The 16,615-nt window shown below is 57.1% G+C and overlaps 1 protein-coding gene across 3 annotated transcripts in view; it reads right to left on the bottom strand.

Moving 5' to 3' along the window:
* Nucleotides 1-7,521, bottom strand: part of FBLN1 (fibulin 1) — a 65,145-nt gene extending 57,624 nt beyond the window's left edge. For all 3 annotated transcript variants that reach the window (XM_012659790.1, XM_012659788.1, XM_012659789.1), the window contains exons 1-2: nucleotides 7,379-7,521; nucleotides 1,117-1,252 (exon numbers count right to left, since the gene is read on the bottom strand). In XM_012659790.1, the coding sequence (XP_012515244.1) occupies nucleotides 1,117-1,252; nucleotides 7,379-7,467 (225 nt within the window). In that variant the 5' untranslated portion in view covers nucleotides 7,468-7,521. The remainder of the gene's footprint in view (nucleotides 1-1,116; nucleotides 1,253-7,378) is intronic.
* Nucleotides 7,522-16,615: the final 9,094 nt, after the last annotated feature.

A 16,615-nucleotide genomic window follows, 5' to 3' on the forward strand; every position in this document is an offset into this window, starting at 1 on the left:
AGCGCAGGACACTCGAGACAGGTCATCAAGCAAGGGACAGGGCTGCCGCCTGTCACGTGGAGCCCACACCCCCAAGCCCCTGTGTCCTCACACCTGAGTCCCGCGGGTGACATTTGCCCTGATACATGAAAACCCCACTTTAGTCCTAAGTTGTTATCCTATGGAGGGCACAGAACTTTCCAGAGTCCCCTGCAGGAGCCGGGGGTTTGGTTTTGCCCTTTCTGTGGAGGTTGATGGTTCTTCCAGGCTGCTCCTTCCACCCCTCCGCTGCCAGAAAGTACGGCAGCGTCAGCTACCTCGTCCCCTCCTGGGCAGTGAGTAATCCTTCTCGGAAGCACAAATCACTCATCTGCCAAAGTGATCTGCTCCCTCTCCTGTTAGAATGTTCCATGCTTTTTCCGTACCTCCCTTTGCCTCAAGTCTGGGGACACGGGCACAGCTATCTGCCAGGCAGCAGCGTCTGCGGGCCCAGCCCTGCCAGGAGGCAGTCACTGAACACCCGACGCCACGGCAGCCCTGGATGACCTGACTGCACTTGGGGTCCCAGGAGCGCTCAGGGAAGCGGACTGTGCCCTTTATTCACAGCTTACCTTCAGAGCAGCAGCCCCTGTGGGTTCCTGATAGGACTGCCGAGAGGCCGTTTTGGAGTACGGGCCTCTCTGGACTTCAGTCTCCTCCTCTAGGGTGGTTATGGAGGTCATATGTTCTCAGAGGCCTTAGTGAGGGCCCATTCTTAGCTCTGGGCCCTGACTAGTCTTGGGGCAGAGAAGCTTGGGGGCCTCCTGGGGTGGGGGTACCTAGCCTGAACTGAGAAGGTTCTGAAGGCCCCAGATGACGCCTGCTCTGACCTCTGCATTCTGCCTAAAGCCTGGGGACGGGTGGTCCTCAGGGCAAGGCCTGCTCACTTCAGCCCTGGTTCCCCAGCGTAGGGCTGGGCCCTGGATAGAGGAGGAGGGACACCTGAGTGGTCCCCCTGGGCCACGCACCCCCTGCTGCTCACTAGGAAAGGCGGGTCGGGGCTGGGGTGCTGACGGACAGTGCTCAGCTGGGAGGGGACCCGGGTCTGCTGGCTAGCAGGGGATGGGCAGCAGCCCCGCACAGTCCCCAGATCCTCACCTTCACGAACATGGCCTCCAGGCTGGCGTTGTCGCCGTGGGGCGCGGCGCAGCTGTCCTGCTCGTTGGCCAGGTTGATGCCCGTGGCGCAGTGCAGCTCCTCCAGCTGGCTGTGGCAGCACTGCTCCTGGACCATCCTGCAGGGAAGGGCGGGCTGGGCCGGGGCTCGGCAGTGGGGCCCCCTGGCCTGGGATGGGGCCTCCCCTCCCCCGCGCCCAGACACACACACACAGACACACACACCCACACCCACACACACACACACATACAACACCTGGCATACAGAAGGCGCTCAATAAGTGTTCAGTTAGAAAGACTGAATGCAGAGTAGTGTCGGGTCAGAGTTGGGAGACACAGCTGTGTTGCCGGAGCAGCCGATCCACCTCTCTGAGCTCTGAGCCCCGAGCCCCACCCACGGAACGCTCCCGCCTACTTAAACCCAAACCAAACAGGTGCTGACTCCGGCCAGACTCGCACATCCTTCTACCACGTCGGATTCTTGCCAACACCTGTCCCCATCTTCCAGGCTCAGAAGAAGGCTGCAGAGAGCTCGGTGAGGTAGCCGCCCGGGGTCCCAGAGTGAGGGATGGGGATGGCAACCTGCTGTGGCACCCACGTCCCCCGGCCACGCCAGGGCTCCGGGGAAGGTCCTCGGAAGCCGAGCTGTGTGGCAGGAGGGACCTGTGGAATCAGTTCCTCAGAGGCTGGCTCAGGCTGGCCCCGCAGGCAACGAGTGGGAGGGGAACGTGTCACAGGCGGCTCCAGACCAGACACAAAATAACCCCAGCTCTGGCCAGAGCCAGCAGGGCAGGAAGAGCCACCCAACCTGTGCCTCCAGGAGAGAAGGCAGCCCCCAGCCTCCCTGTGCTGCCAGCCAGGCCACCAGGCAACCTCACGTAGGCAGCAGCCCCCAGCACGCCCTTGCCCACCTCTCCTGGGGGGCTGCAGGTCTGTACCCGCTTCCCGTGTGTCCCTAGAACTGCCCTCGGGCTCCAGGATGGACTTCTCTGTAGTTGCTATTCCACATTTCACTCACGCCTTCGGTGGATTTGCGAACAACAGGCATTGCACCAAGTTGCCAGAGAGAGCAAGCAGATATGCACGGCTCACTCCTGTAATCCCAGCACTCTGGGAGGCTGAGGTGGGAGGATCGCTTGAGGTCAGGAATTTGAGGCCAGCCTGAGCAAGAACAAGACCCCATCTCTCATAAGAATAGAAAACTTAGCCAGGCTGGGCGCGGTGGCTCACGCCTGTAATCCTAGCTCTCTGGGAGGCCGAGGCGGGTAGATTGTTTGAGTTCAGGAGTTCGAAACCAGCCTGAGCAAGAGCGAGACCCTGTCTCTACTAAAATTAGAAAGAAATTAATTGGACAACTAAAAATACGTAGAAAAAATTAGCCGGGCATGGTGGCACATGCCTGTAGTCCCAGCTACTCGGGTGGCTGAGGCAGGAGGATCACTTGAGCCCAGGAGTTTGAGGTTGCTGTGAGCTAGGCTGACGCCACGGCACTCTAGCCCGGGCAACAGAGAGAGACTCTGTCTCAAAAAAAAAAAAAAAAAAAAAGCACCGTCTGGGCAGGCGAGGACAAGCGCCGGTGAGGACGTGGGAGCCCTGTGCACCGCTGGCGGAGCGTACACGGCACAGATGCTGCGGGAAACGGCTCCTCAGAACACTGAAAACAGAATCACCACGTGTTCGGCGATTCCCGTTCTGGTATACGTCCCGAAGAACTGAAAGTGGGATCTCGAGGAGACAGTCGCACACCCGTGTTCACAGCACTGTCACGTTCAGGAGCCAAAAGGCGGCAGCTCCCACGTGTCCCGAGCAGCCCCAGGGCACCTCACGCCCCGCGCTCTAGCTCACGCTCACGCCCCACAGTCACACCGGCCTCCCGGCTTTAAATGCTGTGTCCACACCGATAGCGCCCCATTTCCCTCTCTGGCCTCTCCCCTGCACTCCTGACCCGGGTCCCCAACCACCCACTCGGCTCTCCACTTGGCTGTCCGAGGGGCACCTTGAACCCGACTCCACTCTCCCCTCCCCCAGCCCTCTCTCCCACGCCGCCCCTTCCCATCCAGGCAAACTCAGCAAACCCTGGGGCCACCTGCCTCCTCCTCTGAACCCCACTCCACAGGCAGATAACGACACCCGGCACCCGTCCTCAAGCCCGTCCTCGGTCGGCCCACACTCGACCACGCCCTCTCCACACCCTCCAGCGCCACGCCACTGGCCTCCCTGCCCTGCGCGTCCAGACAGCCCATTAGCCTCTCGGCCGCTCCCACTTCCTGCCCTCAATCTCTTCCCACACAGGGTCCCTTTTTAATCCCAAGTTCAGAGGGACGTTCACCCATCTATCCCCACTCAAACCCTCCAGGGGCTCTCATCTCACTCCAAGCCTGAGTCTCTAAAATGGCCCCCGTGGCCCCCTCAGCCATCCTGGTCACCTGCTGCGTCCCCTGCTCACTCCACCCGGCCCCACAGCCCCCTGGCTGCTGCCTGCAACGCCTGCACAGCCTCTCCTCTGGGCTTCCGCGCTGGCTGTTCCCTCTGTCTGGGATGCCCTTCCCGCACTCCACACGGCTCGCTCTCTTGCCTCCTCCTCAGTGAGGCCGACGGCTCTGTCTCAAATTGTAAACCTGCCCGGACCAGAAGCCCCATTCCTTCCCTATTGGTTTCTTGTTCCCCCACGGCACACAGCGCCTCCTTACAAACCATACAATCTACTCCTTGCTTTGCGGATTGCTTGTCCCCTGCAGAAGGCCGGGGGACTTTGCCTGCCTTGTTCCCTGGTTCACTCCGCTCACCCAGAACGGCGCCTGATGCCTACCGGGGCCTCAGTGATATTCGTGAAATAAATAAGGGAAGGGTGTGGGATGGACAAATGTCAGCGCGGGACCTGCTTTAGGTCTAGCTTGGTGTATTTCCAAGGACACTGAAGGACTCGTGGGTTTAACTTGTTGGTTTAACCCAACATTTGAGGCGAATTTGGATCTGGATCCTAGGGAATGTAGGGCCTTGGTCAAGGAGACTCACGAACTGGGGCAACGTCGGAGCTGCTGCATCCTGCCCACCCCCATGTGTCCCTGGGGCAGCTTCAGGCTGCTTCGTCTCGCCTGGCTAAAGCCGTGGCCACAGAGGGGCCACCTCCTCCCTGCAGGGCTCTCTGAACCCCCCAGACCCCCAGGGGAGCCAACCCCACCTCCTTGGGGCCCCGCAGACCCTCGGAGCCTCCCGCCCGTGCCATTCCATCCCGTCTCTTCCTGAGCATCGGGAATCGGCAACAGTTTGCTGAACGAATGAAAGCTGAGGATTCGACTTCAGCTGTGAGCCTCACCCAACGCCGCTTCGGAAGAGAAACTGACGCCGAAACGACAGGCTAGCCAAGAGGTCAGTGACCCCTGTTTCTTGTACCTTTTAAATATTACTAGTAAGAAGAGCCTCATACGTCAGATTTGCCTTCTGATCCGCTCTCCCTTCCCTGCCTTCATTCAAAATGATAGCACGTGCTGAAGCTGTTAGAAAATCCCTACCACCGGGCATCACTGTGCAGCTGGCCCTGCCCCGCACACACGGCCTTGCCCCGCCTCGCGCCGTGCTCCGACCGTGGGGCTCTGAGGGACGGAGGGCTGGGGAGGGCTCGTGCTCTCCCGAGGACCCCGCAGCGGCACTCGATGCTGCGTGAATTCCTAGCCGAGCTCCAGCTCACCGGGAGCCCAAGGGCCCAGGCTCGACTCTGATCTCCGCCACAAACGGGGTTAGAGCCAGGCAGCTCAGTGGCCAACTCACGAAGCGGCCTCAGACGGGTACGTGGCCCCTGGCCCGTGTGCTCGCTGGGACAGGCCAATTGGCCTCCCAGAGCCTCAGTGAAACAAAGGGCCGGTCATTCACATTTGCTGACCCTCGAGTGGTGTCCTGGGTATTCAATAAGATGTTCTGGGGACACTGTAACATAGACAGTCACAACATCAGCACATTTCCCGAGGCCCCATGTGATGAAGTGAGAACCACCAGAAACAAGTCAAGGGTCCTGGAGGCTGGACTTGCTCCCACGCGTCCCATAAGAAAGTCCCTCTCAGCCATGCAGGTGAGATCTCACATTTCAGGAATCTCTCAACGTATGTTGCAAAGTTACCCTGGTCGAGAGTAGACCATAAAACAAACGCCCACTGCGTAGGTAAGAGCGCATTTTCCATGTACTCTGGGACCCACTGGGGATTAAAGATAACCCCAAAACTTATCAAAGACATTGGTGAGTAGAAGTCAGTGATAAATTTAGTAGGGACGAAAACCCAAATTCACGAGCAGGGCCCAGAGCGCCCCTCACTTTCTCCATCTGCACACGGAGGGGTTCGCCGGGCCAATGCCTCACTTCCTAAGTCTTTGATTTCAGTAAGTTTAATAATAGTGGCTCCCTGTTACGGGCAGAGCTGTGTGCCCCAAAATTCACCTGTGGAAGTCATAATCCCGAGTGCCCCTGAAGGTGACTACATTTGGAGATGGGGCCTTTAAAGGGGTGATTAGGTCCTTTGGAAGTTCACGAGTGTGATGCTTGGGTGTTCACACTCATGTGTGAGACGTGCCTCCCTCAAACCTTGTTACGATGCCGGCACGCTGCCTGTCTGGTGTGGAAAAAAAGAGGTAATTCGGGTAAGATGAGGTCATTAGAGTGGGCTCTGATCCAACAGGACTGGTGTCCTTAGAGGAAGAAGAGATTAGGACACAGACAGAGGGAAGACCCGCTGGCCAACGAGAGGCCCCAGAGCAGCCAGCCCTCCGACACCTTCGTCTGGACTTTCAGCCTCCAGAACTGGGAGGAAACAACTGTTTGTTATTTAGGCCACCTGGCCTGCAGCACTTTGTTCTGGCAGCCGGAGCAAGCTAATGCGCTCCCACCCTTTGGCTGTGTGGTACGGGTTTCACATGTTGTTTCTGATCATTACAGCAACCCTGAAAGGAAGGTATCATAGCCCCCATTTTACATTTGGGGAAACTGAGGCTCTGAGCTGGCTCGGGTCACTCGTCGGGAAAGCCACCCAGGTCGGTCCAGCTCCCCAGCTCCGGCCCAGCTCTCGCCAGCGCAGACTGTAAACAGTGCTTGGCGCCAGACGCCAGCTTCGCCGCGGAACTGCCAGCGCCCCCGACGCTTCCAGCGCTGGGCCCTGCGAGAGCCAGCATCGCCGCCACTCTCATCGGACGTCCCGTAAATCCTGACCACAGGGTCTTCCAGGCAATTCAAGCAGTGCGAGTTTCCTGTTTTCTCTTCCTTTGTTTGGTCTATAGTGCTTCTGACTTTTCAAGAATTTCCTCAACCAGGATTTACGTCGGCTGTCACTGCTGGCAGGCGGCTGCCCGCGCTGGTGCCAACACAAACGCAAACCTCAGGGTGAGGCGAACGAGACTTCCCGGCACGTTCTTCCTGTGACAGCGCCCCACCCCGCACCCCACCGCCGCACGTGTCAGAGCTGCCCAGACATGGATTAGAGGCAGAGAAAACAAACGCGTGTCACCTGCTGGCTGCCGTCACACTCGCCTCCAGACACCTGCTCGGGGTTCAAATCCTCGTGTCATCGTTACCAGCTGGGCACCCGGGGATCAGTAACAAGGTTAAATGAGATAATATGCCTCAAATATTCGGCACAAAGTAGGTGCTCCGTAACATCTTGCTGTTATTTTTACTATTATTTTTATGGTGATGATCAACGTTACCTATTTTCACCATTAATTCTGAGGAATCTTGCCTCAGTGTAGGGAGAGAAGAATAAAACTAGTCAGTATAGATGTTGGCTGTTGCATAAGGCGAACAACTGGCGGGTGGAACTCTTCGCGCAGGGCCTGCCTCGTTGGCCGTCTCAGGGTCTGCAGGCGGTTCATGTGTCCATTTGCAAAGAGTCACATGATCTCCTCTGCTCCCCACAACTGCCCCCTTCTCTTAGGGGGAAACTGACTTGCCCACAGCTGCCCAGCTGTGACAGAGCAGGCTGCAGACCCCGATCTTCTTGCTTCCAGCCCAGTGAAGTGGACAGACGCCCTGACAATCACAGGGTGGCCAGGAAGGGTGAGCTGAGGCCCGTGCAAGGCCCCTGGGCACACAGAGGACGGAGCAGCTCAGAGGGAGGCAGGGTCACCCACTGCCCACAGCCTGGGTGGATCCGGCCCGGGTGCCCGGCCTCTCCCTGGGGTTCTGGTGCACACTGTCCCCTCCTCCTCCGCTGTCCACTAGGGGAACATTGTTGCGGTTAAACGGGAGCCACTGGCAGACATACCTGCATTCTTTGGACTCCGAGGCGTACGGCAGTGAGCAGTCCCTCTGCTGAGTGGCCATTCGATGTCCGTCTGCACAGCAAGCCTCCATGGGGACATCGGTGCCCACTGCGCAAGGAAGAGAACAAGCTGAGGGGCAGCTCGCCACTCACCCCACGTGGTGCCCCAGCCAACCACGCATCAGGACACGCGCTTCCGGAGGTCTCGACAAGAGCTCCAGGCTGGCTCTGAAAGGGCGGTGGGCACGAACAGCACATCCCTTAGTCACTCTGCAAACCAGTACTGAAAACTCCATGGGGACCCAGCTGGGAGCACACCCCCGCTCTTCCCAGAAAGGCCTGTTGCCTTCCGAATCCAACCTCGGACCAGATGCTGCAGCCCAGCACCCGAGCCCCAAGCACGTCGGCAGAACCCCTGCTCTGGCCGCACGCTGGAGACGCAGACACCATCCCGCCCAGTGGTCAGCGAGCGTCCAGGGTACAACTGACACGACTTTCTCCAGAGCAGAGACTAGAAATGGGGGTTGGAGGACTCAAAATGCAACAAGCCCCATAAGGTCAGAAGGAGAGAACCCCCGTTTCTAGACCATCTCTGTGACCCACAGCCACGTTCTCTCCTTTCATCTGTGTAGCAACCTGTAAGGGGGCGTCAGTGCTCAGCCACAGATGAGGACGCGGAGGCCGGTGATGGTCTCTGCCCTTGGTTTGCCACGAGACCCTCTTTTCTACGGTGGCAGAGACCTACAAAGAGTCTGTGAGGACAGGACTGGCAGGGCAGGGAGCCCCGGTCCAGAGCAACACCAACAGCTGCCTCGCCACACTAGCTCCTGCTCACAGAGCGCAGGTAAAAGCCTCACGTGCAGCCAGCAGCCGGCCCGCGCCCTCACGGCTACACGAGCCAGGCCCTCCCAGCCCTCAGCTCATGGCAGAAGACCGCACCATGACCCAAGCGAGGAGCCATCGGGTACCAAGGTGCCCACGTGCTTGGCTCTTAGCTTCAGGGACTTACGTGCCGAGAAGTATGAGTACCGCCAGGCTCAGCTGCCAGGCGGGTCACCTCTCAGCAAGACATTACACAACTGGGCTTTAAGAAACACCGTGTTTTCCTACTAACAGCTTTCCAGAACCCCTGGGGTGAATCCCTGGGCTTGGCAGTGTTTCTAAACACAGAGAGCCACTGGGTGCTGCGTTTGAGCTCACTGTTCTTCCAAGGCTGGGCCCCAGATGGCCCAGGACGAGGCTTGCTCTTGGGTGAGGCCAAGACTTCCTAAACCACCCGCTCTGGCTGTCTGCCGTCAACCCCCACAAGCATCCTACAGTCAAGTGTGCATCTAGAACACGTGGCCTTTGGATACCCTGTCCCCCTCTCAGCAGAAACTTCCGGAAACATGCCAGATGAGTGTAGTCACTGCAACGATGAGCTGAGGCCTGGCCAGGGGATGGGGATGGGGGGCTCATCTAGACCTAGGTCCCCCAGTGACAACTTCAGGGCTTTCCCTTTTCCCCAGGGCTTCCGGGGAACTCTGAGCTGCTTTCTGCAGTGAAAGGTACAGCTGCCCACTCCCCCTCTCACCAGCTCTCCCAGGTCGGCAGGGGAGTCCTGTGGTGGCGTGGGTAAGGGTGACAGGCCATGCCACAGCAAAGTCCCCTGCAACCTAGCCACTCAGCCCCCAGCTCAGCAGTCCCCTCGCCACATTCCCCAACCATGCCGTTTAAGTGACATGGAGACTCACCAGAAGCCAGAGCTCACGTTGAACTGTCTGGAGTCACACACCTCCCAGCACCAAAGCATGACAGTCACCACAAGTTATTATAGAGATAACCGTGAACGCTCCCATTCACGCATTCCCCAATTCACTGTTCAGTAAAACACGCACAAAACATAGGCTCTTATCTGTTACAGACAAGACACGGCTGTAGTTCTCGCCCAGATGACCGTGCTGTGACCCAGCCTCATGACCTGACACCAAGGTCCTTGCCCATGCAGCCACCCTGGCTCCCGCCCCTGCCACCGGCACCCCTTCTACCCCTTCTCAAAGTCCCCTGCAACCTAGCCCACCCAGCCCCCTGCCTGCAGTCTCACCCCTCCTGCCTTCCTGCGGTCCCTGTCCAGGCGGCCTGCCTGCCCGCCCCGCCTGGCTTGGGTGCCCCTCTGCTCCTGCAGCACCACCCTACGCAGGGCGCACATCTCACCCTTCTCCCAGGCTCTGTCTGTCCGCCTCATCCCCCCAACCACAAATGTCTTGAAAGCAGGGTCTGTCTCTTGTCCTCTTATCCCTCGGCAGAAAAGCCAGTACGTGGAAGCCACAGAGCTGAGTGGCTCTAGCACTTTCTTGCTCTGTGATTTCTTGCAGGTGACTTCCACCCCTCTGAGCCACAGCTTCCCCAGTGGTAAAATGGGGTGCAGAGGCGCTGAGAAGATGCTAAAGGTTATACAGTTCCGAGCACAGAGCAAGCTGTCCGTAAAGAAGCTTTATTATGTGTTAAATGATCCAAGGAACTAACTCCCGGAAGCACGTGAGAAATGGCGGAGGCGCAGCCCAGTCTTGGTGAGGGCCCCCACGGATCAGCTGCCCCTCCCCGCCCCAGAAAGGCAAACACAGGTGCAGTGCAGGTCCCTGCAGCCCCCAGCAGGGCGAGAACTGCCAGAGCTGTAGACTCAAGTCTGGAAGTGACCCCCGCTGGGGAGGCTGGGCACTTTGAACCTCATTCTCAGCAGGACGATCAAATAAGTCCCCTGCTCAGTCTGGAAGCTTGGAATGCCCCTGGAATGCGGCTCGAATGTTCTGAGCAGCCCAGAGCCGGAATTTCTGCAGAGTGGAGCTGTCTGGGGGCTGTGTCGGGGGAGCTGGGAGCCTCACAGCTGCAGAATCAGCTCAGCCCCCGTGGGCGCAAGGCACCCACCCCAAGGGAGCCAAGGGAGAGCTCACGCACAGCCCATCAGACAGACCATGAGGAGCCCGGGCTGCACGGTGACAGGCAGAGGCGTGGGGAGCAGGGTAGAAGGTCATCATCGTCCTCGTCACGAACACCCAGCAGTCGCCAGGCCCCGACCCAGGAGGGCCTGCGGACAAGGCCCCTCACTCACCACTCTCATCCCCCAACCCCGGAGGCTCGTACCGCCATCACTGTGCCCAGGACACAGCACACACTGTGGCCACCACACCAGGGCGTAGAAGTGGCACCATTTCCTAACACATTTCTCCTGTCCTGGGATCCAGGCTGCTTCCAAGTTTTCACTACCAGGAAGGAACAAACAGCTCTGGGTGGAATGTCTTGATTCATAAATCTTTATTCCTAAAGTCAGGATTATTTGCTCAGGCCGGAGCCCCAGAAGAGTTGGGTCCAAGGCAGGAACATTTTCAAGACTCTTGCTAATTACGGTGGGCGCAGCCCCTCAGCTCTGGGCGTGGAGCAGGAACACGGGGTTTCCAGGGAGGACCTGGGGCCAGGCCGACTGGCCAAAGCTCACAGGCTCCAGGTCAAAGCCGAGGTATTTGCCTGGGGACGTGCTGGGAGCACCCCTCCCCCAGCACACGCAGGGCTTGCGGCTGCTCTGGGGACACAGGAGCCAGGAGAGCAGAGGAAGCTTCGCTGCCGGCCGCGCTGGGTTTGAGCCCTGCCCTCCCACTGGTCTGAGCCTCAGGCTCCTGATCTAGGAAACAGGGCTCAGACCAGCCAACTGCAGGGTTACTGTGGGTGCGTGGAGACGTTCCTGGAGTACCCCACCAAACTGTCACAGGACTTCAAACGGAATCGAGAGCAGAGGATGCGGAATGGACTCAGGTCACCAGTGACACTAACGTGAACATTAGGTGTCCTGGTTCCCACCTGGGCCATCCGCACCCACTGGCGCGTGGCCAGCTCTGTGCGGGGCTCGGCTGACATTGGAGGCCCCCGTGCTGGCCTGCCGGCTGCTCTCACCCTCCCTGGGCTCTGGCGTCAGGTTGGCTGGCTCTTTCTGGCTCCCCTGAATTCAGACCTCCTTTGGGGACAGGCATAGTGTCTCCCTCCTCTCACTGTGCCCACGGCACCTGCCCACGCCAGGCACAAACATCGAGGCTCAGTAAGTATTAGTTCAACAGAACCAGGGCAGGGGGGCCACTCAGCAAGACCATCCTTGAAATGCAGAGGCTGCTCGGGCAAGATGTCCTGCCCCGCAAGCAAACAGGCCTCTTCCTCAGTCATCCTAGGGAGTGGAAGGAGGGACCCCAAGGGAACATCCACAGGCTGGAGCCAACCATAGAAAAGTGCAGGGCTGGTTAGAATTTCAGCAAAAGCCAGGGTCGAGCTGTGGGTGAGGGGCATCTGAGACCACAGAACTGCCACTTTCTTAGCCTTGGAGATAGGCCTCGACTTCCCTGGTGGGTTCAGCACTGGCTGCCCCAACTCGTTAGAAGAAAACTGAACTGCAGGGAGAGTAGGGTCTCGTGGACAGAGGGGATGGCCTGCAGAACTCCCTGGCGTCACAGCTCAAGATGTCAACAAAGGTACTACGCACAGCAGGCTGGGCTTTAAAAGATGCGTGTATCCCACACAAGCAAAGGACTGTTACTAACTTGTGTTCCAAAATAAGTAAACCACCCACATCTGCCAGCACTTCCGTGAGGTGGGACAGGACTGGCTCTCTGAAGCACAAAAGCCAATGCGACTTCCAGCCCCCACATATGTGTCTTAGCCAAGACACATTCCAATTAGAAAGGGAAAAACCCTATCTTTGTCCCCCTTTTTTTTTTTTTCGAGACAGAGTCTCACTGTGTCGCCCCGGCTAGAGTGCCGTGGCGTCAGCCTAGCTCACAGCAACCTCAAACTCCTGGGCTCAAGCGATCCTCCTGCCTCAGCCTCCCGAGAAGCTGGGACTACAAGCATGCGCCACCATGCCCGGCTAATTTTTTCTATATATTTTTAGTTGTCCAATTAATTTCTTTCTATTTTTAGTAGAGATAGGGTCTCGCTCTTGCTCAGGCTGGTCTCGAACTCCTGAGCTCAAACGATCCGCCCGCCTCGGCCTCCCAGAGAGCTAGGATTACAGGCGCGTGAGCCACCACACCCGGCTTCTTTGTTCCCTTTTAAATAAACAGACTTGGCCAGGCTGGTGGCCCACGCCTATAATCCCAGCACTCTGGGAGACTGAGGCGAGATCACTTGAGCTCAGGAGACCAGCGTGAGCAAGAGCGAGATCCCGTCTCTACTGAAAACAGAAAAATTAGCGGGGTGTCATGACATGAGCCTGCAGTCCCAGCTACTCAGGAGGCTGAGGCAGGAGGATCGCTTGAGCCCAGGAGTTCGAGGCTGCAGTGAGCTGTGATCATGCCACTGCACTCTACCCAGGGCGACAGAGCAAGACCCTGTCTCAAAAAATAAACAAAATTTACTCGAGTTATGAAAATCAAATAAGGTCAGTAAGGCAGGTATGGTAGCCCAGGACAAGACTACCTGTGAGGTCCCTCGGGGAGTCAAATCTATAGACAACAATTCAAAGGTGGTGTCAGAGGCTGCGTGGAGGGGGAGAGTGGGGAGTTAGTGTCTAACTGGTGTGGGGTTTGGGAAGAGGAAGCGGTTCTGGAGATGGAGGGTGGTGACAGTCGCACAACAATGCGAATGTGCTCAATGCCACCGACTGTACACTTTAAAGTGGTTAAAATGGTAAATTTTATGCACTGTATAATTTGCCACAATAAAAAATACATTTTTTACACCAAATAATTTAGTATCTGTGGGCCATTTTGTAACGTCCTTCATTAGGAAAGGAACTGGATGTTTTGCCCATAACTTACGTGCCTTTTTCAATCGGTGCTGTTTGAACGCACTGATCTTAATGCAAAGAGGACGGCTTAGCAAATCGGGCTTTAGAGCGTGTGAGCGGATGCAAGGTGTCCACGGCCAGCTATGAGACTGAGCAACGGGAACAGGTAAAACGTTCAGCGACAAAACAAATTGTAACTTTGCAACCAAAACAAAGATGATTTAAAAAATTTTTTAAAAACAAAAACAAAAAACACCCCAGGGATGGTACCTCCCTACAATGTCTAGAGAGGGCAGGAGGATGGGGGTGCAGGGGGCCCAAGGTCAGCCCCAGCTGCTCCCACTCGCTCCTCTACCTGGGGATCGGCTCACCTTTGGGTCATCTAAAACCAGCGTCCTGCACTTCGCTGCCCCATCACACAGCGGGGGGTACCTGAGCCCACAGGTGCCTCCGTCTGTCCGCCCCCCACGCGCCTGCTCACGCAAGCCACGCCCCCGCCCCTGGGGCCTCCTCAGCACAGCCAGGCTGGGGCCGACGGCTCCCACGCCGACTCCACACCCCACGGCACCAAGAGTTTCTCAGAGGTTGACAGCATCCAGCGAACCCTCCGGTGAGTCCCAGACCCACTGGCACCCCCTTCCGAAGGGCATAAAATCACAGCAACTCGCACACGACCCCGCCGCACCTGAGCAGTCCGGAAAGCAGCTCCGAGAAAACGCAGCCGCCGCGGCTTCTTCCATCTCCCCAGCCACGGACGCCTGCGAGCGGCTCCAAAACCCAGAAACTACCTCCGATAAACCCCCACGGGACGCCCACCCACGCCCACCACACACTCACTGGCCACTCAGCGCCCCATCGCCGGGCCGAGGGTGCCCTCCAGGGAGAAGTGGGGCCTCGGCCAATCTGGAATCTTCTCTCACAGATCATTTCCCTTTTTTTTCTGAGAAGAAACTTCAATCAACTACAGCTTTAATCTGATTCCTATCACCTGTGTGAATTAGATCCACAAAGCATACTACTAAATAACCCAGAACGAACTCTCTCGCAAATCCTGTTAACCTTCAACCCAAACTTTCCAAGGGAAGGCCACATCGTGGGTTAGACCACCCAGCCGCGAACCGGCTCCCACAAGTGCTACTTATCACTAAGCCTCGTTTTCTGCACCTGTAAAATGGGCTGGTAACGGAGTCTGCAAGCAGGGTTGGGAGGATCAGGGTAAGACAACCCACAGAAAAAACCAGAATGTTCAACATTTAGCAAGTGGAAAGGTTATTGCACCAGAGAGGTTATTGCACCGGGAGAACATTCTTGTTCACAGGAATCACACACCCCCGCAGGCTGACACGCTGCCAGGTGGCCGACACCCCACCACGCCCATCACCCCTCTCAGGAGGGACACACCTGCCCCGAGTCATTGGTGTGCAAGTGGGGAGAGACGTGGCTTAGTTCACAGGTGTCAGATACCATTTGTCACCTGACAGCTGCTGAAACTAAATTTCTTCCAGGTAAATTAACCCTTCATAAAGATTATGGTGCAAACTGTGCACTGTGGTAACTACGAGGGAAACCCACAGCACGCTACATGTTTGCAGGCATGCGAAGGCTCACGGTTTAGGAAACACAGGTAACGTGGCGCATGGGGACCATGCCCTTGACACTTCATATGGCCACATATTCTTTCCAAGACTGCGGATGCTGGGCTGGTGGTCAGAGGGATTCTGTACCAGTCCTCGGGTGGAAGCTTCCAGAATGGCAGCCTGCTGGCTGTAAACCCTGCAGGTGCTGTGGGTAATGCTTGATCACGCTCCCCAGAGGCCTGTGAGCCACTAGGATCTACTACTCAGCTCCCATTGTGCAGTGGCACAGTGGGGAGACCCAGGGCGGGGGTCAAATGTCCCTTCCTTCGGGAAGTCCTCCCTAATCACCCCCAACACACACACACACATATACCTGTGTACACAATCTCTTTGTTCCCTGAATGCCCCAGCACTGAGCACAAATAATTAACTCTGTACTTAGCAGCAGGAGTACTGGGCCAGGCTCTGTCTCCTTACGCACCCTGCCCCACGCCTGCCGCAAGCAGTCACTCAATAAACGTCTGTGAATGAACAAACAATCTCATGTGATCCTAGCAACTCTATGAAATGGGGTGGGGGTGGGGGGCATTCAGCACATTGCCTGATTTGTGTAGCAAACGCAGGGCGGCCTCCAAATCCAGCTCTGACTCTGAAGCTGACACCTCACTCTAAAACCCCGAAGGAACCAGTGGCTTCCTGCTGAAGCTGGACCTAAAAAAATCATGACTTCAAAAGATGAGTGAGGCCATCCGGGGTCCTGGTTAGGAGAATGCGCTAGGAATGAGCTGCCCGATTCGAATCCTAGTGCTGCCACTGAGCAGCTGTGTGTGCAGGCACAATACCCGGCCTCTCTGTGCCCCGCTGTCCTCCTCATCCTCCCTGCACGAGCAGGATGATGACAGCACCTCCTCGTGGGGATGGGATGAGGGTGCAGCCAGGTAACACAGGCAAAGTGGGCACAGGTGGGGCGAGTAAGGCTGTGAGGACAGGTGCTGGGTTTCCACTCCGGACCCAAGCCCGGGCATCAGCGACTCTTAGGAATGGCAGAGAGTGGATCTGCAGAGAAGCGTTAGGCAAAACAAGAAGCAGGACTTCTTACCCAGGTGGCAGAACTTAACAGTGCAGTTTTACTCTAGCAGTGACAGGATCCAAAAGGAAAAGTGAGGTTCGAGAAAAATGTTGGATCACTCTTCTTCACAGAGTCATCAAGGGGATGACATTAGTTACTAAATGGAAAACATTTCGGTCTTAGTAATTACCTGGAGCAAAGCACGAGCTCATCTCACACAGGAGGAGACAGATGCGGAGAGATCATGGTGTCGCTCAAGATCTCTCGAAGCACTTTTAGGGTTGGGACCCACGCACGGCAACCTCACCCCCTTCTAGTGCCAACTGCAGTGCAGAACCCTCCCAAGGACACTGGGCAGCTGGAGCAACAGGCACTCCGCTCCCTCCGGACCCAGCCTCCAGGCAGCCCAGCCTCTGGCCCCTCTCTGCACGCTCTGCCGACTTCCCAGCCTCCTCTCTTCTCAGCCTGAGGGGTCTCTGATCCCAGGGAAGTATGCAGCCACGTCTGAAACCGTTACAAGGAAACTGGAACTATATGGGCCTCCAAAAGCATTTATTAATCAAATTGTTATGATTTAGTATTCTGCAAAACGAAAATCTTTTGTCATAAAATATACTGGCAAAATAATTATGGGCCCTGTTAGAACTGTCTTCATAAAACTCTACCCGCAAAGCTGCCCTGCCCGTGTGCCCACTGCTCACAGAACCCAGCCTTAACGGAGTCACAGGCAGGGTGGGGACATTGCAGAAGTGGCCAGGCAGTGTGGTGCCCCCATCCTGAGGAGGCGGCAGAACTCCTGGAAGCTCCCTGCAAGTCTCATGTCTTCTCCTGCCTAATGGACCTTTGCC

The sequence above is a fragment of the Propithecus coquereli genome, unplaced genomic scaffold (genome assembly GCF_000956105.1).
Source record: "Propithecus coquereli isolate 6110/MARCELLA unplaced genomic scaffold, Pcoq_1.0 Scaffold633, whole genome shotgun sequence".
Classification (NCBI taxonomy): Eukaryota; Metazoa; Chordata; class Mammalia; order Primates; family Indriidae; genus Propithecus; species Propithecus coquereli.